The 22,500-nt window shown below is 38.1% G+C and overlaps 1 protein-coding gene across 9 annotated transcripts in view; it reads left to right on the top strand.

Moving 5' to 3' along the window:
* The window catches only part of GABA-B-R1 (gamma-aminobutyric acid type B receptor subunit 1), a 40,784-nt gene that overhangs the window by 17,643 nt on the left and 641 nt on the right, over positions 1-22,500 (top strand). The window contains exons 10-19 of one of the 9 annotated variants that reach the window (XM_067111275.1): positions 487-628; positions 1,707-1,857; positions 2,465-2,705; positions 3,117-3,321; positions 3,591-3,691; positions 4,346-4,501; positions 4,731-4,862; positions 6,519-6,645; positions 14,946-15,011; positions 22,486-22,500. The exon at positions 22,486-22,500 is cut by the window's right edge and continues 239 nt beyond it. In XM_067111275.1, the coding sequence (XP_066967376.1) occupies positions 487-628; positions 1,707-1,857; positions 2,465-2,705; positions 3,117-3,321; positions 3,591-3,691; positions 4,346-4,501; positions 4,731-4,862; positions 6,519-6,645; positions 14,946-15,011; positions 22,486-22,500 (1,336 nt within the window). Of the gene's footprint in view, positions 1-486; positions 629-1,706; positions 1,858-2,464; positions 2,715-3,116; positions 3,322-3,590; positions 3,692-4,345; positions 4,502-4,730; positions 4,863-6,518; positions 6,646-13,305; positions 14,488-14,945; positions 15,012-22,485 lie in introns of those variants that run through there. The other 8 variants (XM_067111274.1, XM_067111280.1, XM_067111281.1 and 5 more) reach the window with 8 other exon arrangements.

Raw genomic sequence — 22,500 nt, 5'->3', positions numbered from 1 at the left:
ATAAAAGATAAAGAAATTGTAAAACAAATTCAGTTTTCTATTAAAGCTATAGCACACGTTGTTTCCAACAGCTGATACACTGACTATAAACACTTCATTTTACGTCTAGGCTTTGGTCCACTGTTATAGCCTACCGTATGTTGGGGGGTCGACCTATACGGCAGGTGAAGGACTAACTTAGAATTTTGAGCTAAAAATCTTGAGATCGACTTGTATGCCAGGTCGACATGTACTTGGCATTCTACGGTATATCTTCTCAAACCTGTTTGGCTTAAATCACTCGATCTTAGTCTATTTGAATACGCGACTTAGTTTCTGTGAATAAAAACAGAAGAGTTTTCAAGCTCGTTTACACATTTGTTTGTCATCATAAGTATTTCTTAATCCACTTCTTAAAACGTCTTGTTTCCTATGGTCAAGAAAGATTTTTGCCTTATTCCAACTATATCACTTCGCCTTCCTGAAAGACGGTAAACTTGTCCTCAGGGTCGAGTGGCTTTTAGCACCGACGGTGACAGAATCGCCTGGACGCAGGTCGAACAGATGGTCGAGGGTCGATACGTCAAGCTGGGCTATTTCGACGTTCAGACGGATAACCTGACTTGGTTCAATAAGGAGCAATGGATCGGTAAGGCAACTACGAAATAACAAAAACAAATAATAATAATAATAATAATAATAATAATAATAATAATAATAATAATATTATTATTATTATTATTATTATTATTATTATTATTATTATTATTATTAGTAGTAGTAGTAGTAGTAGTAGTAGTAGTAGTAGTATCTGATTCATATTGTGGTATAATTACATGCAATTCTAATTCAGGGTTTGAATATTGTTTATCCGAAGTATTTTAATTTTGAGTTTATTATTCAAAGATAAAAACAGGATTTAAAACAATTTATTAAAGGCTTTCTTTTCGGGGGGACGAAATCTCGCCACTTTTAGTTCTTCACAAGAAATCCTTCCAATGCACAATGGTAGTCATACTTAACAAAAAGATAGTCTATGTATTCTAACAGGCAATTTCTGCCAATAGCAATGATGATAGGTCTTCCAAGCTAAGCGTATGGTTTCAAGAAAATCTGAATGTTCCTTTCACTGTAAAAAAATTCTGAAGTCCTTAAAAATGCAATATTAGTTAAAGATACCATCGGATTTTTAGTTTCCTGAAAAAGAAACTATTGTGTAGGCTTTGTTTGAACGTCCGCACGTTTTTCTGTCCGCTCTAAGATCTTAAAAACTACTGAGGCTAGAGGGCTGCTAATTGGTATGTTGATCATCCACCCTCCAATCATCAAACATACCAAATTGCTGCCCTCTAGCATCAGTAGTTTTTATTTTTATTTAAGGTTAAAGTTAGCCGAATCGTGCGTCTGGCCAGACCACCACCGGGCCGTGGTTAAAGTTTCATGGGGGGCCGCGGCTCATGCAGCATTATACCGAGACCACCGAAAGATAGATCTATTTTCGGTGTCCTTGATTATACGATGTACAGAAAACTCGATTGCGGCGAAGAAACTTCTGCGCATTTTTCACTTGTTTCACACGAACTCAATTCGAAATGGGAAAAACGAACTATAAAAAAAAAAGGATGAAAACAACACAAGATCATGCACTAAGAAGTGCATTATTGGAACGCAAACTAAAGACGACAAAATTCTGAACGTAAATTAATGAACGTATTTATTCCCCGCAGCCGGGAAGGTCCCTCAAGACCGCACCATAGTCAGACGCCAGCTGCGCACTGTATCACTGGGACTCTTCATAAGCATGTGCACTATAAGCGCTGTTGGAACCATATGGGCCCTCTTTCTGCTCATATTCACCTTCATTCACAGGCACCGAAGGTATGACAACAAGTATTTGTTTTTATTCTGGGAACAGAGTAGTTGTTGATCATTCATTTTATTTATTTTTTCGTCTAAAGCTTATAAATGGAAGTTATTGTCACTGATCTCAGAATATTATGATGTGCTCATTTAGATAAAGATAAAACCATACGAAAAATATTCTTCAGGTAAACAAATCTGTCTTGTTCTGTGAAACTTACCTTCTTTCTTCTGGCTCTCCTAGAGAGTTTTAGCTGATTTTTGAAAATCTCGTCTGATATTCTCCTAAACCATTAAAGCTTTTTTTTTTCAGTTTATTTTTTGTGACAAAAAGAAATTTTGCATTTAATAAAAAAAAAATGTGTCACTTAGTCTCAAAACTACCATAAGGGTTCTGTTGCAGATAAGAGCTATCAACCTGGAAACAGTCTAAAATCTATGTCTCAGTACTGTACCTGTCATCTCTGTGACGTCTTGAAAAAATCACTGTTATTCCAGGTTGCTTTATAAAAAATGGTATCGACAAAGGCTCTGGAATAACCAGTGTGCAAGGAAAATCACCAAATTCTTAATATCAACGGCGTCACTGGCGCATAAGTGTAACTCTTTTTTTCAATCTCCTAAGATCCATCCATCTCGCCCACCCTGCCTGTAATAACATCACTCTGGTGGGCATCATCGTGTGCCTGAGCTCCATAGTTCTCCTGGGACTCGATGGTCAGTTCGTGAGCGAGGAGCAATTTCCCGCCATTTGCGGACTCCGAGCCTGGTGTCTGTCACTCGGGTTCACTCTGGCCTACGGTGCCATGTTTTCGAAGATTTGGCGCGTGCACAGACTCACGACCAAAACCAAGATCGAAAACAAGGTACGGAAGGTAGGGTTACTTAGATTTATGATTAAGACTTCTATATATATCCCTTGGTGATATATACTCCCTTCATTATTGTCTCATGCTCTTCCTCTTACCGGTTGCAGATTAAATTAAGAAGGTCCTCCGTTTTCCTTTCGCCTACCACAAGCGACTGGTTTGTCTTACCTACTGAGGTCACGAGTTTTCCTCATACTTTTAGACTTTGTTACTTTGTATCGTCACTATTTATGTTACCTCCCTACCTGTTGTCAACACAATCATTATCACCACAATCCCAAATATGTTCAGTAGTGCACCGCACGCTTAGAGCCCACACAGACATTGAAATTCCATGAAAACATAAGAAATACCATAAAATTCGACTGACACGAAGCAGATTCAATAACATAGTTGCTCTTTACTAAGCGTGTTGAGCCCTGGAAACTCTACGTCATGGTGGGAAGTTTCGTTGTCGTGGACATCATAGTTCTCAGCGTGTGGCAGGGAGTGGACCCCTTGCAGAGGACCCTCGAAGTGTTCCCCCTGGAGGTACCGAAGGACACCGTGGAGGACATCAAGATCAAACCTGAACTGGAACACTGTGAGAGTAAACATAATACCCTCTGGCTAGGTAAGAATATTTACAATCCAAGCCATTTGGCGCAGTTGCTAATATTTGCTTGAAAATTGACTTCCATCAGAAGTTTCACATTCTCGGATGATTCAGTAACTTTCAGTGAGACTTTATTTTACCTGAGCAGTCTGGAATAGACCTGAGATTTTTCAGTGCACTATACGCATTGAGTGAATAAACTAGCAGAAATGTGTGTTGCAGCTCTTCAAGAAGGAAAGTTATATACAATAAAACATAATTTACCTTTTGGAATATTTTGATCCCAGGTCTTCTTTATGGATACAAGGGCCTCCTGTTGATTTTCGGGCTTTTCCTGGCTTATGAAACTCGCAGCGTTAAGCTTAAGCAAATCAACGATTCCAGGCTGGTAAGTGAATGGTCAAGATTCATCATTTAAAACGTAGATATATAGATTACTATAGAGTACCAACTGGATATGTGCACGCACACACACACATAGACACTATTTTAGGAAATGCATAGCAAGGCAAAGGAAAAATATTTTTATGGATAAATGATCTGATATATATATATATATATATATATATATATATATATATATATATATATATATATATATATATATATATATCAGGTCATTTATTATCCATAAGAATATTTTTCCTTTGCCTTGCTATGCATTCCCTAAAATAGTGTCTAAAACAAATCTAGTCCGAGGTGAAATTTAAGGGACAAATGTTTTTGACAAATTGTATGAATACTGCTATCAAACATCTTTATTATAGTATTTGAAAATAATTCAGCACCATTTAAGATTCAAAGAAAGATTCTGCCTGCTAAACTTCATTGACAGTGAATTAGAGTACTTGATTAGTAGAAAAGTGACAAGCCTTTTGGTGTCTGTCAAGAGAAGTCGGTTATGCTTGTCTCAGCTGACTGCAAGTGCTTTGCACCAAACAGATTTGTCAGAATTCTAATTTAGGATTTCTCCGTTTCATATATTAAGGATCGAAAGACATATAAAACAGAAGAAACTGTATACTCCGTATTTTTTCTTTAGGTTGGAATGAGCATCTATAATGTGGTAGTGTTGTGCCTGATCACAGCACCTGTAACCCTGGTCATCTCGGCTCAACAAGACGCTGCGTTCGCTTTTGTTTCATTGGCCATCATCTTCTGTTGCTTCCTGTCCATGGCCCTTGTCTTTGTCCCAAAGGTAAGGTGTTTGTCAAAAGGAGAGAGAGAGAGAGAGAGAGAGAGAGAGAGAGAGAGAGAGAGAGAGAGAGAAGAGAGAATCCTGTCGTTTGTTGTAGGAAACACTAACTTGACACTGCACTATAAGTGACAACCATTCCAGCGAATCTTGGTATATGAATTCTTCCTTTAGTAGCTGCAAACTCTCACTCATGCATTCTACATTAATACTTGTTATATATTCCATGCAGATCGTGGAAGTTGTTCGCCATCCCGGAGAACGCGTGGAGTCTACAGGTGACAGTGCCCCAAGCAAAGAAGAGGAAGAACGTTATCAGAAACTCATGCAGGAAAACGAAGATATGCAGCGTCTGATAGCAGAGGTAAATTCACATGAGTGTCGTGAGCGCGGACTCATTCGTGTGTTACGAAAAGCATTGCCGTTAATTTTGAATATCCATTACATTTGAGCTCTGAAGGAAGGTGATGTGAAATACTTGTTCCACCTTTTCATTTACTATTAATATATAAGTTTGCTACAATCTTTTCATTGAGGTGGTAAGTAATGTTTTAGATAACCGTCTAGCACCAAAATATACAGAATATTATTTCCTTTTACCGGTTGGATTACTGTACACTAAAACATATATCCTAATGCTAATGCCTTTCGGAAACAATGAATGATTCTAACCCATATAAATTTTGCGTGAATAGTCTTGTAATTGCCAAAACAAAGCACCTTATGTTCGTCCTGTTCTTACAGATAATTTACGTTGTCATAAACTTGTTAGAATACCTTTGCATATTTGGCCAGAGTGTATTTTAACAATGAACTTCATAATTTTTAGTTAGTTAGTGGACTATAGTGAATCAAGTTTATTAACTGACTTTAACTGTGATCACGCAAGTAAGATCGAACGCCCTTATAAAGCTTAAATTAATTTCAAAACCAGGAAGATCTTGACGGCATGTCATGTTTGAGAATTGTATATGGTTTTACCGGTATTACTGTTAAAAGCCGTTTTTCGCTATTTTTTGGATACCTGTTTAGAACTCCTGGTTAAGAAACATTTTGTTTTTATCTCACTCGTTGTGCTGAATTCTTCTTATGAATACTTCGGCATGGCAATTCTAAATATCATATGATAATCAGGGACGGTGTTGACCATTTAATTTGAAAACTATGGCCTCCTTATAATGTGCATTGACAGGTCATTAGTTTGTTTTCTGAATATATATCTAATATTGGAATTATCTCTAGTAATATAGGAAGGAATGATTGACTCGTGTTGTGTTCTGTTTCCTAATTGAATGTTACAGATGGAGCCTGGTCATTCACTAAATGTAAAATGAGAGTAACATCAGAGTCTACCGGGATGGTGCTTAATATCATCCGCGTATGTAACCGAGACCATCTAAGGTAGTTCCAGTGTTTCTTTTTATAAAACTTACAGGCTGGAGAGCAATGGGGGTAATGGACTACCCTGGGCCTTTCCCAATTGTCTGTCTTTTAGCAAAATTTTCTTTATTGATGCAAAGATTTTCTACGGCAGCATTGGCTGATTGCGATTTCATTTCATCAGTAAATAAAGGGATCACATTGTCGACGGGGAATTTTGTCAAACAAATGAGCACACATCAGAACGAAATAAATGTATATTGAATAGGATTACTGATTTTTCCAGTAGGTCCACAGAACTCTCAATGAAATGTGAATTAAATGGTGTTCCCAGTATAACAGTGATAAAACGTTAAGCATATGTTTAGACTGATCTACGTAGGTTATCCTTGTGGTTAATCGTAGCCCTGATCATCATTAGTATGCTACCTTTACAAGAAATCTCATGAAAAGAATATATTAATATTACATAGGCTAACGTGGTTTGATTGTGACTTCGTTACTGCCTGTCCCTCCAATAGGCCTTGATGTAACTTAGATAGTACATGAATTAAATGAACAGGTTCCACCCGCAAACCGAAATTGGAGTTACGTTTCTTTCCCTCTAAAACGAATGTCCCAATTTCCCTGTATACTCCAGAAAGAAGAGAAGATCCGTCTCCTAAAACTGAAACTCCAAGAGCGAGCCGCCATCAGAGCACGAGAGCAAGCATCCGAAAATCACGTCCTGACCGGGGAGGAACCAATACAGATGCGCCTCAGGCCAGGTCAGTTCGTGATTTCGTTGTCCTTGGATTTTTACGGTTTGTGCGGATATGAGAGGAGGAAGAAAACGGGGTCGTCATGGATATGATTTAGGCCCATCAAGTAGATTCTGCCAGTTTTCAGTGTTTACTTTTTATTCGCTCAAGTGGAATATTTGTTCAATTGTTCTTGACCAGGCCTTGGTCTACGTTTTCTTCCTCTTCTTTTCTTCCGCAGTTGAATGATTCCATCGGTTAAAACGATCGTAATTAGTGGATGATTCTGCTCTTAAATTTTCTTTTATCCTAGATGCTAATGCATTTGAGGAATTTGTTTTTCCTTTCCAAGGTCACGAAGGGTGTGTTAGCTTCTCTGAGCTATGTATAGGAATCCTGCATGTGCAACTTCAATGTTCTATATCTCTAAAATCATATATACATCACATGGATAAGACCAGCGGGCTCACCGTTGTCACAACCAGTAGAATTTCTCACAACATTTCCACAGAAATGTCAGGCTCCCTCAAGGAGTCCCTACATTTTCACTGGACCTGATCGTCGCCTAAACAACATCAGAATTACTCACTGAGCGACGGATTGTCATTTGTGTTATGCAATTTCCGTAGTGAATGATGCTGTAATGCAAGAGCCAGTGCGCTTAATTTCACTTTCATGATAATAATAACAATGATAATAATCCATAAAAATTTCATAATCGCTAGAGTCACTAAAATGGTGAAGACATCCACAATGGTGCAAGTGTAAATATATATTAAAAATATATAGAAAACCAGAGTTTTCGAGAACCTGCTCGATTGAGGAGAGTCGAGCAGGTTCGCGAAAGCTCTCGTTTTGTATATATTTTTTAATGTATACAATATTTACACTTACACCATTGCGGATTTCTTTACCATTAATAATAATAATAATAATAATAATAATAATAATAATAATAATAATAATAATAATAGTTTCATCACTGATAACGATACTCCTATCGGTAGTGGTGTTAAATAAAACAGTTAATGTCATTGGCAAGTCTTTTATTAAGCAATAAGAATAATTATACTTCTACTGCTGCTGTTGTTCTTTGTTATAATGATACTGGCAGACACATGGGTTAATGCTAAAAAAAAAGACAATGAATATGATAATTTTACAACAACGACAGCTAACAGCAATTCCAACGAAATTAATAATAATAATAATAATAATAATAATAATAATAATAATAATAATAATAATAATAATAATAATAATAATAATAATAAAGGACTGAAGGGGTAAAACTACCAGACGGGAATAGCATCAAACACATAGATGAGACAGGATACAAATACCTAGGAATAACAGATGGAGAGGATATAAAACACCAAGAGGTGAAGGACACGACCAAGAAAGAATATATGCAGAGACTTAAGGCGATGCTCAAGTCAAAACTCAACGCCGGAAACATGACGAAAGCCATAAACACATGGGCAGTACCAGCAATCAGATACAGCGCAGTAGTGGAGTGGACGAAGGCTGAACTCCGCAGCATAGACCAGAAAACTAGAAAACACATGACAGTACACAAAGCACTACACCCAAGAGCAAATACAGACAGACTATACAAAGCACGAAAGGAATGGGGGAGAGGGCTACTAGGCATAGAAGACTGCGTCAGCATCGAGAGCAGAACACTGGGGCAATATTTGAAAACCAGTGAAGACGAGTGGCTAAGGAGTGCGTGGGAAGAAGGACTGATAAAAGTAGACGAAGACCCAGAAATATATCAGAGACAGGAGAATGAAAAACAGAAGAGGAATGGCACAACAAACCAATGCACGGACACTACATGAGACAGACAAAAGAACTGGCCAGCGATGAAACATGGCAATGGCTACTGAGGGGAGAACTCAAGAGAGAAACAGAAGGAATGCTAACAGTGGCACAAGATCAGGCCCTAAGAACCAGATATGTCCAAAGAACAATAGATGGAAATAACATCTCACCCACATGCAGGAAGTGCAGTATGAAAGACGAGACCATAAACCACATAGCAAGCGAATGTCCGGCGCTTGCACAAAACCAGTACAAAACAGAGGCATGATTCAGTAGCAAAAGCCCTCCACTGGAGCCTGTGCAAGAAACACCTGCTAGCTTGCAGTAATAAGTGGTACGACACCAACCTGAGGGAGTGATAGAAAACGATCCTCTGGGCAAAGATCCTCTGGGACTATGGTATCAGAACAGATAGGGTGATACGTGCCAATAGACCAGACGTGACATTGATTGACAGAATCAAGAAGAAAGTATCACTCAGTGATGTCGCAATACCATGGGACACCAGAGTATATGAGAAAGAAAGAGAAAAAATTTATAAGTAACAAGACCTGAAAATCGAAATAAGAAGGATATGGAATATGCCACTGGAAATTATATATACCCATAAAATCATAGGAACACTAGGCACGATCCCAAGATCCCTGAGAAGGAATCTGGAAAAACTAGATGCCGAAGTAGCTGCAGGACTCATGCAGAAAAGTGTGCTACTAGAAACAGCACACATAGTGAGAAGTGATGGACTCCTAAGGAGGCAGGATGCAACTAGGAATCCCGCGCTATAAAAACCACCCAGTCGGATAGGATGACTGTGATAGCAAAAATAATAATAATAATAATAATAATAATAATAATAATAATATCGTTGAGTAATATATCTACATAGCAAACGTTTTGCTTGTACTTTTGCTTTCTATTTGTTTTATGATATGAGGAGAAGCAAATCATTAGATAAACAGAAAAAGATAATTACAAGAAAATGCTTGCTGTGTAGTTAACTTATTCAACGAAATTCGCTTACGTGAAGGTCTTTACCCATATACTACTACTACTTCTACTACTTCTACTACTACTACTACTACTACTTAGAATCATAATAATAATAATAATAATAATAATAATAATAATAATAATAATAATAATAATAATCATGAAAGGCTGACAGAAAAAATTGCGAAATGCAATTAGTCAATAATTGACTTCTTCCCAGGGCCTATAATTTTGTTTTTAGCAGGCCAGTGGGATGGGATGCCCTTTTTTTCAGCGAGAGAGAGAGAGAGAGAGAGAGAGAGAGAGAGAGAGAGAGAGAGAGAGAGAGAGAGAGAGAGAGAGAGGATGATGGGGGTTAAGCACGACGGAAGCGACACTCAAGCTTCCTCTCAGAGGGAGATAGATCATACGAATCCTGGAAAACAGAAGCCGAAGGGGAATGCCAAAGTCCTAACATGATGTGAACGTTATTCGAATCTACATCTCCAGTTCCATTCTTTCTAACTGGCACTGTTGCTACTGAGGTGTTTCGGTATTCTTAGTAATTTCGAGATGCCACAAGGCCACGAGATTCAAGACTCGACACTAAGAAATGCACATAACCTTCTTGGGATTTTCTAATATTTTGTGAACAATATTTTAAGAATCTTACGATATTTGATGCGCTCTCAGGAGCTGAAAAATGGATATTCCAGTTCCGGATGGCAGACAGTGGGACTGGAATTTTGCATGGGAATTCTTTCTTCTTTTTCATCTTCGTCTATTTTTAACTACCAATATATTGCAAGGGTAAGCATTATTGCAACTAAAGCATGCTTTATTTTTACCGGTATATTTCGATTCTTTGTAATCTGTCGAACGAGGTTCATGAAATAAATGAACACCGACCAACGCATCATTACTTTATGCAGTGGCTGACAGCACTGTCTACCAGTTGCCTTTATCGAGATCAGCTCCCTTCGAAGAAGTGGAAATAGACTGGTCTACCCTGAAAGAAAATGACAGAATACCCTTCTCAGAGATATTAGAAGAGTTTCAGATTTATTCATTTTGACTGCTAACCAGTCACTTGTAAGGAAAGCTATAGAATCTTGAAATGGGTAGAGCCGCTTATTTGAGAGAGACAGAGAGAGAGAGAGAGAGAGAGAGAGAGATAGAGATAGAGAGAGAGAGAAGGATGGCATGGATGGAAGTAGGGAAAAGGAGAAAATAAAGCTCAGTAGTAAAGAAGAACAGAGGAGAAAACTGACTTGTTTTTCTTGTTGACGATTTTGATTCAGTGTTGACAAGAGAATGAGCAGCCCATGGCCCATATCTCACCAGGACTGTAGAAATCATGGGAGAAGGGAAGGGGAAATAGTGGTCTCAACCCTGAAGGAGGTCGTTGATCTGTCTCACGGCGGATAAGAGCAAAGGCCAGAGAGAACCCTGTGGGCATTGGAGGAAAGCTGCCAATGGTCAGGAAGAACTGCAAGGTTACTTTGTTCCAAAGTACAAAGGCTGTATCATTTTAACTGGGTACTATGGGATTCACGAGAGCTCTTCACTTATAACATGTATTGACGCGAACGAAAGGACCTCGGTTTAACTGACACAAGTACGAATAACGTTTCTTATAACTACTGTGCTCTTGATCATGCGTTTCGGCGATAAAGACTCGTAATCAACTGTATACATATATTAGTGCATTGTTATACACAAAGGATTCTCACATGAAAATAAAAGAAACAAATACCGAGACTTTCGACTTTTATTATAATGTACCCTGAAGATGACTGTAACAACAGTCAAAAGTCTTGGTATCTCCTCTTATTTTCATGTGAGAATCTGTGGAATTCTTCATCAACGCGACCATTGTGGAAGTACAATTTTGTTATACATGTATATGCTGTACATATAGAATAGCGAATTATAAACCAATTATACGTAACAAATGAAGCTAGATAGTATAGTATATCATCTGTATTTATATATAAAAAAATTGTACATATGCACCATCTCCTGATTACTATGATCATGTTAATAGTAAAATTCCACCATGAGGGAAGTTCTAATCCGCGTCATTTCTCAGTTCTTATATACTTCTAAATCAACATTGTTCTTGTAATAAAGTTTCAGTGTAGAGGAATTTAATTCCATTTCCCCAAACGATCTCACAGTCAAAGAAGATCAAGTGTTTTTGTTGTATAACAAGTAACTCTTTTTCTTGACTAGTACCAGTGTGTCAATGGGTAGTGTAATTTTAGTTTTTTTTTTTTTTTTAGTTCTTCGATGTTCATTATCTGAATGTTCAAATGTTTTTATCTTTCAAATGTTGCCTTGGGATGTTTCATGTACTAAGTCAGTTTAAATACGAGTCATTGTTATTTTAGTTGGTGGTGTGCATGAGGAGGAAAATCACAACAGCGAGGACATTGGATCATGCGTGAGCAGTCATTCTTCACCCAGGAAGGTGTTCTGTATGATTCTATATGAATCGACACCGCGAGTAATGAAAGTCATCTTTAGATAACTGCTCTTGTCCAACGGCTGAGTAATGCAATTTCAGTTCCACATACTACCAGTAGCACTGTAATAAAATGTTACAGTTGAAGTCAGATAGGTTATGAAGATATACTGAATTTATTGCAAGTTTTTCTAAATGGGTCTACAGTTAATTAACTGGTTTATTTGATTCAAGGATAATGGCTTTGATAGTTATGCATATGAAGTAATAAATATTAATTAGTACCAGATTATCTTAACAAAAATATTTTGAGCATTGAGAAAATGCTGTAGTCTTTTTAAGACAGGAGTAAGGGCAATTTTCAATTTTTCTTGATCCGTATACCAACAAACTTTCCAGTGTACGCACGTGCATGAAATAACCCATACATTACACGTCAATTTTAGCCGGGCAAGAAGCTCGTAATAATGTAAGACAAACATTATTATATTAAAAGCGACCAAGATTATTAAAACAGGTGGGAGAGAAGCGTACATCGACAAAATCGTTCATATAACAGAAAACACCACTGTCGCCAGGCTTAAATTTACGATATAAACAGACTGTGAAACAGGAAAGACACTTACGAGAACATTCCAGAGAGAAAACTAAGCAATACCATACAGGATGTCGAATGTGAATATTTTCGTGCTTTTTGTCGCTGCATGCATGCTATTAGCAACTTTTAGTGGAATGGAGAATGGAATTGGACATGCAAAACGAAGGCCTCACGGCTTAAATGGCCGTTAAAAACATATGCTACGTGAAACGAAGAGAGGAAAAGAAAACAATTCAACGGCTATGCCGCCATGTTGTGTCGTTCCATAGCGAGGTGCTCTAAAACATCGACAACATTTTTTTTCATAACGGTAAGGTGACAGAAACTGGATGTTTTTGGATGTCCTCTTGTGGATGCCAATAAGTGGATGGATGTCTGGATGTCCTATAGTGGAACTCCAACTGCATGTCTACAGCTGCATGAAACACTGCATTTTGCTGCAGTCCCCTCTTTAATTGATAGAAATCCGGTGGCGTCACTGTGATCTGTGGAAGTGTTAATGTCCTGTCCATCTCTTTTGCCGTTTCTCCACAGGTAAGCATGAGCTTTTTAGGTGTGGTTATATATCTGTGTGGAATGGAGAAAATGTATATATATTTGCATATAACCCCAATATCATGCCCTTTTAAAGTAACTTTGAAATTCCATGATGCGAAGATTTACTCAGGTAGAAGTCTTGAAAATTTAAGATGAATTTATTTTGCCTCAAGTTGAGGAGGGCTTCAGCCATAAAACACATACATATTTGTAAAATATGATAATGAGACAAATCAGTTGGAAAGTAATACTATATTGACATTCTGATTTATGAATTGAACCATTGCAGGAGAGCGCTGTCAGGAGACCTCTTTCCACGAGGAGCGTCCACCACTCAGGAGAGACCCAGGCTACCCGAGTTGCACAGCCGTGGCGTGCTGAAGGAACAAAGACCCTTTTAACGCTATGCGGATGCTGGCTCTTCTGCCTTGTAAGGCTTCTATATGAGTAATTAAAATGTCAAAAGTCGTGGTGGTTCCATTAACTTCTAGAACTACCAGTTGTGACTTAATAACGAAGTCCTATCGGCTCCGGATGCTTCTGGGACTGCTGTGGTAACCTAGCATCGGAGTCCTACAAGTTGTAGGTGTTTGTAGGATACCTGACAGCAACCTAACAAGAAGTCCCGTTGGTTCCAAGTAATGAAGAATTCTGTTAGTGATATCATACCGAAGTCCTGCTGGTTCACGACACTTGTAGGACTGGCTACTGCTAGTGACCAAAAGAGCAAAGTTGATTCTGGAGCCTTGCGGGACTCATATTTTGCCACCCCAACAGTTAACAAGCTGAAACCAAACCATTTTTTTTTTTTTAGTAAAGCACACTTAGTCCGATGATAAGAGTTTCCTTTACTTTTGAACATTAGTAAATGTAATTCCTACAGATCAGCAAAATCCGAACTCTGTAAAAAATTATCAGTATAACCATGTTCTCAGAGGAACCAATATAGCAGTTAAATTTCTTGGCTCCTTAAAATGGGCCTGGCGAAACAACTGAGTCTTTAATTCAAGAAGGTTGGGGTTCACCTTGAAAAAGTCATGTGGATCAGCTGTAACCTGATGTAAAACCTTGAAAAGAAAAAAGGAACAAGTGGTATTACTGGGTTGTTTGAATTGCCTATACAGCAGAACGAGTATGAAGAATTCCACATCTGTGTCATTACAGCTCTTTTTTTGTTGTTAAAGCCAGCAATAAAGAACCTTGAGTCAGTTAAGAATTCAAACAAGCTTTGAAAACTATTATTTCAAAGACTGTCTATCAAATCATACCACATTTCTGTCTGTTGAAAAGGTAGGCTTTAATAATAATGCCTGTGATTTACTGTATGTTAAAAGATTATATTCTCTACGAAATAACTGTTATTTTTGACGGTCTCAGATTTATAAATGTAAGACACGTAGACAGGGAAACCTTATTTATGATGAAATAGATTACCTTTATTCTGTATTTCATTAAATGTTTAAAACATAAACTATGTATCTTTATTTTTGTACGGAATTTTCTAATAGTTTAGCCAAGCAAATAAAGATGACTCATTTAGAGAACTGCTTAAATCGAAAACGGAAGTAGACTTCAATTGCTACTCACTACTTAACTTCACCTATAACTGAATTGCGATGGTCAAGCTGGTGATTATTGGGGTTTCTCAGTATTCGTCATTATATGCATCAACTCATCCATCAGGCAAACTAGATGATTAAAGTTTTTAGAACTTACTATCGAATCCGAATACTAAAAGACGAAGTAACGGTTGTTACAGTACTATAACTGAGGCACAGGGAGGAAGGCTTTAATAATAAAATGGAATCTGAAGTTACAAATGAAAAGTCAGTCGAAGAATAACAGTTGAACAAATTCAAAGTAGTCTTGACAAATTGTTCTCATCACATTACATGTTTCCCGCGTCACTTACCCTTGTCTTTTCTACAGGCCATATCGACTCCAACAGTGACAAACAGCCTCTCTTCAGCGCTGATATTGAATTATGTTATAGTAGTAAGTCAACAACCAGAGAGCTTTAAAACTCACGATGCCAGAAACTGCACACTAAGCACAGCTGTATTGATACGTTCTTGACTGGTGGCGTTCATGCCTTCATAAACAGCACTTCGATAGACTTCTAGCTTTTGAATTATCGTTGTTTGTTTTAGTATCCTCTCTTTCTCTTCTACACATCATTTAAGAGCCTTTCCTTTCTTTCAGTATAGACTTTCCAGAGTAATGAATTTCCATTTTTCTTGTACTTATTTAACTCGCATATCCATGTTTATTGTTCAAATGGGATGCATTTGTCACCAATCGCCCGAATAAAGGAAAACACTTTTTAATTCAGAAAGGCCTCTTTCGTGGCTGTATTCATTAAACGCTTCCCATTTGAAGAATGAGTGATGGTGAAATAGCTTAATATCCCATGGCGTATATAATGCACGCACAGTCACACGATTATATTGAACCTGCGCACTCATCTGCTTATTTGTATGTAAATATGCATTGACACGTTAAAGGATGCAGAAAAATATTCAACAGATACTCACTGGTTTTACGCTGTTCTCTGAGTTACTTTGCTTCATTATACACTTCGATTACTCTAGTCTTCAACAATAGTTTAAGTAATCATCATTTCACCCAGCCAGTCAGAACATTCATGCTTTCAGCAAGAGGCACGTTGCTGGAAATGCTTGAAGTCCATACACGTCTCATCTTTCACTCTATCACAGCCTAGGATCATTGTAGCCGCAGCCTTTGCTACTGCCACTCCTCTCAGATAACTATCCAGTAGTTTTAATAGTAACTTCATTTTAGGGTGCACCTTGTGCATACTATGTTTCATTAACAAAGCCCACTGGGACATGCAGCTTTTCTCGTTAAGCCATGGCAGAACATGATTTACTAGTATGTAGTGCTTTTTTGGTTGTCGTGGCTATCTCTATCAACAGCCCGGGACACATGTACCTCCCTGAGTTTATAACTAGTCATCTCCAACTACATGAGCGAACACTTGTCTTTGGTATTGCATCATATCTTAGTATAAAACAGGAATATTGTCACAGTTAAGGCTAATGTCTATGAGTTTATTGTCACTTTTAATGCCTGTTTTAAAGTTAATTGCATTGCTGCAAATGAGAAAGGTCTAGCTTAAGTTGCACATTTACGGTAAAATGTTAGAGGGTAGTTGTACCACTAAAACGATGTCTGAAAATACTGCTGTCCAGCATCCTATCAAGAAATTGAATCAGACACTGTAATATCAGAAAATTTATATTTTCTTGTTCCAAGAAAAACTATGAAAAACTGAATGAACAGGTTTACTATGGTGGTGATTCATCGAGAAGGGCTTATGATGATAAACAACAGCACTCGGTAAATAGAATGCTTTGTCACGAGTCATCAGTAGTGAATGAGCTTATCACTCTTTACAGGCTGACTTTCTCCATAATATTGGAGTTTCTGGTGAATATTTAAACAAAGAAAGAATGAATAAGCTTGTTACTAGTTTCCAGCTCACATGCGCTCAATTACCGATGTGTTCTTTGTCCTTGACCTTCAAGGATCAAACTAGGCTAAATTAGTTAAAATTTCTGTAACAGCATTTAAACTACAGAAATGCTGTTTCTTTGAATTTTAAACATGGTAAACTTGTTTATTGCGGATTTTTTACCATAATTTTTGAAGGTCTGTTTAGTAAACTTCCTTATGGGAATTATCGTAACACGCAGAACATCAAGGATACTGCAAATTAGGAACCAGATATACAGCATTCAAGATGCTGAAAAATTGAGACTGACCTTTAGGGACCAAAATTAATACAAATATTTATTTGGTATTTCTGGATTGCTTTGATACGTCAAATGCATAGTACAAATATTTAGCTGGATGTGAAGCATCTACACTGCCTGAAATCTGTGTCTGTGACTTTTGACATTTAAAGGTCATAACTATTGCTTGTATATATCATGTAATTAAATGACCTAGACCATTGCCTTTTAATCTTGATCGATTTCTTATAAAAATTAATCTTCTTGGGAAGATCTCTTCAAGTCAGTTCCACAGATTCAACACGTACTGGTAGGCATTGTAAACTTCATTCTTGCAGTATTTAATCCATAATTTATTGAAAATCTGCATTGATTCTCTCACAGTCCCTCCGTAGAGTAGCTCAAATGGTGAAAATCTAGTGCTTGACTGCAGTACATCTTATAATGTAAAAAGGATTGCTGGTAGATACCATTCGTAATTCTTCAGTCTTTCCTGGCATATCTTCAGCATAAATTTAACCACATCATTAATCCTTTCACACAACCTGTTGCATCTTGGATTACATGGAGTCATAAAGCTACTTGGTACTCATCAGACAGCACACCTCCTTCATCATTTTGGAAGTAGATTGAGTACCTCAGTTGCTGAGCATCTTTTTGGGGAATCCTACCCTGCTGAAAACTTCAACAAGTGCCATTGCTATTGCTTCTGGGTCGTCTTGTTGCGAACTCTGCCACCATCAGGATGTACGCTACCTACTGCCTTTCTCTGACAATGACAACATAAGTACAGTTAGGTCTAAAGTCACCCAATTGAATGTCTCTTCATCAGAGGCATCCCTCCCTATGACATCCCGCTGTTACAGCCCCTCAGTGCAGTCTCCTGGTAAACATCAAAAGACCTGCAAAACCTGGTATTGTCTGCAACTACTCCTGGTCAATGTAAACTGCTGGTTAGAAAGTTTTCAGTCTTCTCAGATCCAAGATGACTGCCAACAAAGGACTCATATGGGCCTGCTTTATCACTTGTGCCTAATATATCTTTGGCAGTAGGATTTGCTGCACTTCTCCATCCACCTTGATGTGGTGAACATGACATATTATGTCATAAAAAGTTTCTCGACCCTTTTCCGGACTCTGCATGAGTCTCGGTTTTGCCCACTGCTTGGTTAAGCTAGGATCTTTCTGCTGGGCTTCTTTCATCTGCTCAGCTCCTACATCTACATCTGGGATGCTAGAAGCTATTGCCAGTGGTTTGATGCTGTGTTTCTCTCAGTGGACTCAGCTCAAGTCACAATCACTGCTGTTTCTGCACTAACCTCCTCCAAGAGTGGCTCTGCATCACTTTCCTCTGGTTCAGCCCTTTGGTCGTGTGTTCTTACAGCTTTCTCGACCATCTCAGCCTCAGCTTTGATAATTTCTTCAGGGTCCTTTATGCCCGGAATATTTTCAAGAATAAGGTCATGAATAGGGCTATCTAGGCACATTGCATTTAACTCTCCTTCATGATACCGAATTTTTCTGTAAATTTTTGCAACTGGATATTTGCAGATACTCCTGTCAGTGAGTGCACAGACTCATATCTTATCAGTCATTTGGTTCTCAGTTACCAAATTTTTTGTATAACTGCACTTGTACAACCTGTATATCATAGCACAGTAATCACTTCCTTACCTACGTACCCTTGATTAACTGGTAATTTACAGCACCTCTTCTGTGCCACAGATCTGCATGCTCGTAACACAACAGGTAGTTCAGATCCATCCACCAACTTCAGTCTGTTCTACTCAATGTAGTCCTCCAACTGGGCAAGGTGGACAACCTCATAAATCATGGCAGTGGTCACCTCCCATGGTTCTTTTTCTGCAATAGCACTGGCTGCATTTTGTTTGAACACCTGCTGGGCCTTACCCTTAACAAGAACCCAGTTTGTGTAGACCTTGGGTCTCTGGCTATCCCCCACCAGACTTCCTCAGTGACTTCTGGTACTCCAGTAGACTTAGCCTGTGAGCTGCCAAGCACTACTTTACAAGCTTCGCCTTCTCTGTCTTTTGGTACTCTTTCCTTAAGGAATAGTGCCATATTGGTTAAACACTTGCTGACATTCTGTTCCATGATGAGTAAATTAGTTAAATCACCAAAATCTTTGCTGCATTCAGCTATTTCAATCTATTAAAATATCTCTATAGCCTTACTACAAAGTGATATGTTGTCTTACTCTTTTCTAGAATACTCTCCCCAAATTTTTTCCTAAAACCCTCATCTGTCATTTCATATCTCTTTAGTAAAGTTTTTTTTTTTTATTAGACAAGAGCTTACTCATCCCTAGCCCAACCTTGGTTCTTTGAAAACCTCCAGATCTTTCAGTAAAGGTGACCATGCCATTTTTTTCGTCAAACCTTGGCAACATGGGTTGTGTAGTGACGATAGGAATGCTAGTGCTGCTCACCTGTTCCTCTGTAGCATTAACTTTAGCCTTGAGTCAAATTACTTACAGTTCGTGTTCCCAGATTTTCAACTTCTTTTCTTTGTCTCTTACCTTCATCTCTTTTCTTTGGTCAGCCTACATGAGCTATATTTTTCTGATCAGTCACAGACTGCTTCAACTCATCTCTTAGGCCCATCTCCCGGTCCAATTCGACGAGTTTTTGAAGCTCTGTTGCCGTTGTCACTTTCTGTTACTCACCTTGTAGGATAACACTAAGGAAAAAATCACACCAAGTCATTTCCCACCAAATTTTTCTGGACGAGGTTGCCAGTTATTTCACAAAATGTGAGACAATGTGGTTTGCGCGTAGGAAGTAGCCCATTGGCTTTACAAAGTGATGCAATTAACACACACATTAAGAGATGAATAATAAAATGAATCACAATTCTCTTCAAAACGTTTCTTCACTTTTTACTGCAAAAATTAATTCCTCTCCAAACAAAGCTTTGGGTTTCTTCTCTCTAAATGAGATGACGGAAGTTTGTGAGTTACCTACTTTCTATCGGTCTGTTTTCTTTGGTCTTCCAGCTATTTCGTATTGCCCGGCAGAAATGATTAATTAATTCTGACTGCCTCTGGCAGTCTGAAAGTTTCCTGAAGAAAAATGATTACATAAAACCTCTGAGAAAATGAACACTTTAAAGACATTCACATGTACTTTATAAATGAATCTCGATTGTAAAAGAACTTCACCGAACCTTGTCTTCTTTTTGGGCACTGCGAAGGGGGAACTATACAAAAGACAGTAACAATCTCACAAATTAAACATTATGAGAATTACATTCCTGTTGTGTTGCTAATTTCGAGACTATATCTTCTACATTTTCGAAGGTAATTGATTTCTCTTGTTTCTCCGCCCCGGGTGGAGCGGGGTAGGTGGTGATTGGGAGGTCAGAGGAGACATGACACATCCACCCTATAACTCAGCACTATGCGCTCGCACGGGCTCTTGCTCCTTGGTAGCCTGTAATAAGTGTGGAAATTGGTTCTACATATTATGGCAGAGACTTCCTGTCCACGGAAACTCCCTTTCTGTTGCAAACTCTCCAAGTTAGAGGAGTATCTTCTCTTTATTTGAGTTTTTTTTTTAAATGATTGTATGCTATCTGAAAACTGGCAAAGAATTTGTTGAAAGTAGAGATTGGAAACAAATGTTTGTATGCACCAAGGGAAGTTCTTCGTTGTATATTTTGGAAAATAATGCATATTTTTCTCAATTTGAAAACTGGCATTGAATAACCTAATGAAGAAAATGGGAATCATTACAATAACAAATCAAGGAATCATCTAAAAAAATATATATATAAATGCTAATCAGGATAGTTCAGATCTTGATGTATGCTCATCCCATATATTTGAAGGAAAGGAAACAGAATAAATAACATAACCTGTGTGGGACTCTTTTTCCGATTCTTTTGCTTCGATTCTCTTTGATTCCTTTCCTTCAGAATATATATTTTCAGGTTATTCCTTGATTTGCCATCGTGAGTGTTTCCAATAGTTACGTCATTCTCTTCAGAGGGTAATTTTCGATGGAAAAACTCCTCGTCATTTTCAGCATTTGCCTTATAGACAAAATCTTGCCTATTTCGAAAGGTGCTTTCAGCAGTGAAGAACTGCGTTACTTTTACCTTCGTACGTACAGTTAACAATTTGATTTGTTTACAATCTTTACTTTCAACAACTATTCCTTTTTTGCAGTTTTCAAATTAAGAAAGTACTTTAATGCCAAAATATATTTTCCTTCCAACGTCTTGGCCACATTCACATTTCCAGACAGAATAGAATTCTTATTTTCCTTGAAGCGTCTGTCGGATAGTTGGTCGCACCTTCAGACTTCAGGCACTTCAATAATGCATCTTCGTCCTCGTCCTCCTCCTCCTCCTCCTCCCTTCATTTCCTTCTTCTTTTCTCCTCGCAAGTGCTGCCCTTCTTTTTTTTTTTAATCGTGACAATTAAAGGCAAGACAAAGTATGCAACACTGTTTATAAGTATGCAGGAAATGACTGAGTAAAGTTTAGGGTAGCGTTATATTGTCGCTGGAGGTTACGAACAGGAATAATAATAATAAGTAAAAACGTACCGAAGTTTCTTTTGCGCAATCGAGTTTTCTGTACAGCTGGTACAGCGTATAATCAAGGTCACCGACAATAGATCTATCTTTCTGTGGTATTGGTATAATGCTGTATGAGCCGCGGCCCATGAAATTTTAACCACGGCCCGGTGGTGGCCTTATACTATATCGTTGCCAGAAGCACGATTATGGCTAACTTTAACCTTAAATAAAATAAAAACTGCTGAGGCTAAAGGGCTGCAATTTGGTATGTTTGATGATTGGAGGGTGGATGATCAACATACCAATTTGCAGCCCTCTAGCCTCAGTAGTTTTAAGATCTTAGGCGGACAGAGAAAGTGCAGACAGAATAAAGTGCGGACGGACAGGCTAAGCCGGCACAATAGTTTTGTTTTACAGAAAACTAAATACAACATTTATTAAGAAGCCGGTTAGTTAATTTAGAAGCAGATTCAGATCTAATTCAGTTTCAGACTAACTAGGCAACGATTTTAGTTTCTGCATTAGTCATTGTTTTGTGAAAAAAGCAGAAAAAGAAAGAATAACTAAGGTTTTTTAATAATCTGAGTTTTCAGATCAATAGTTAAAAACACGGTCATTAACATTCTAACTGTCGTATGCGGGTCTCTGACAGCAGTCCAAATCCAAATTAACATTGAAAGCTCACTGATATAAATACTTTGATCTTCAAGTCACAACACCTCTGCGAAATGATTTTATCAGTCATTTGTCACCTCTACTAAAAGTGTTAATTTTACCATTGTTTTTCACACTTTGTATATTAAAGACACGTAGGGGGATAGTGTCGTCAGTTCACCTCACGTGGTACACTGTAGGCATTACTTAAGGGCCTTTGCGGCGTCCCTTCGGCCTCTAGCTGCAACCTCTTTCATTCTTTTTACTGTATCTCCGTTCATATTCTCTTCCTTCCGTCTGACTTTCCACCCTCTCAAACAATTGTTTCAAAGTGCAACTGCGAGGTTTTCATCCTGTTACATTTTTTAAACCTTCTTACTGTCAATTTCCTTTTCAGCGTTGAATGAACTCATAGGTCCCAGCGCTTGCCCTTTGGCCTCATTTCTATATTTTATTCTCTGCATGTTAAAGAGGTGCAGGTAAAGTAAGATGTTATAACTGGTTTCCTTTTTCCAGCAGGTGGGCGGCCCG

This window comes from Macrobrachium rosenbergii, chromosome 11 (assembly GCF_040412425.1).
Source record: "Macrobrachium rosenbergii isolate ZJJX-2024 chromosome 11, ASM4041242v1, whole genome shotgun sequence".
NCBI lineage: Eukaryota > Metazoa > Arthropoda > Malacostraca > Decapoda > Palaemonidae > Macrobrachium > Macrobrachium rosenbergii.
This window is presented reverse-complemented; position numbering and strand designations above follow the sequence as displayed.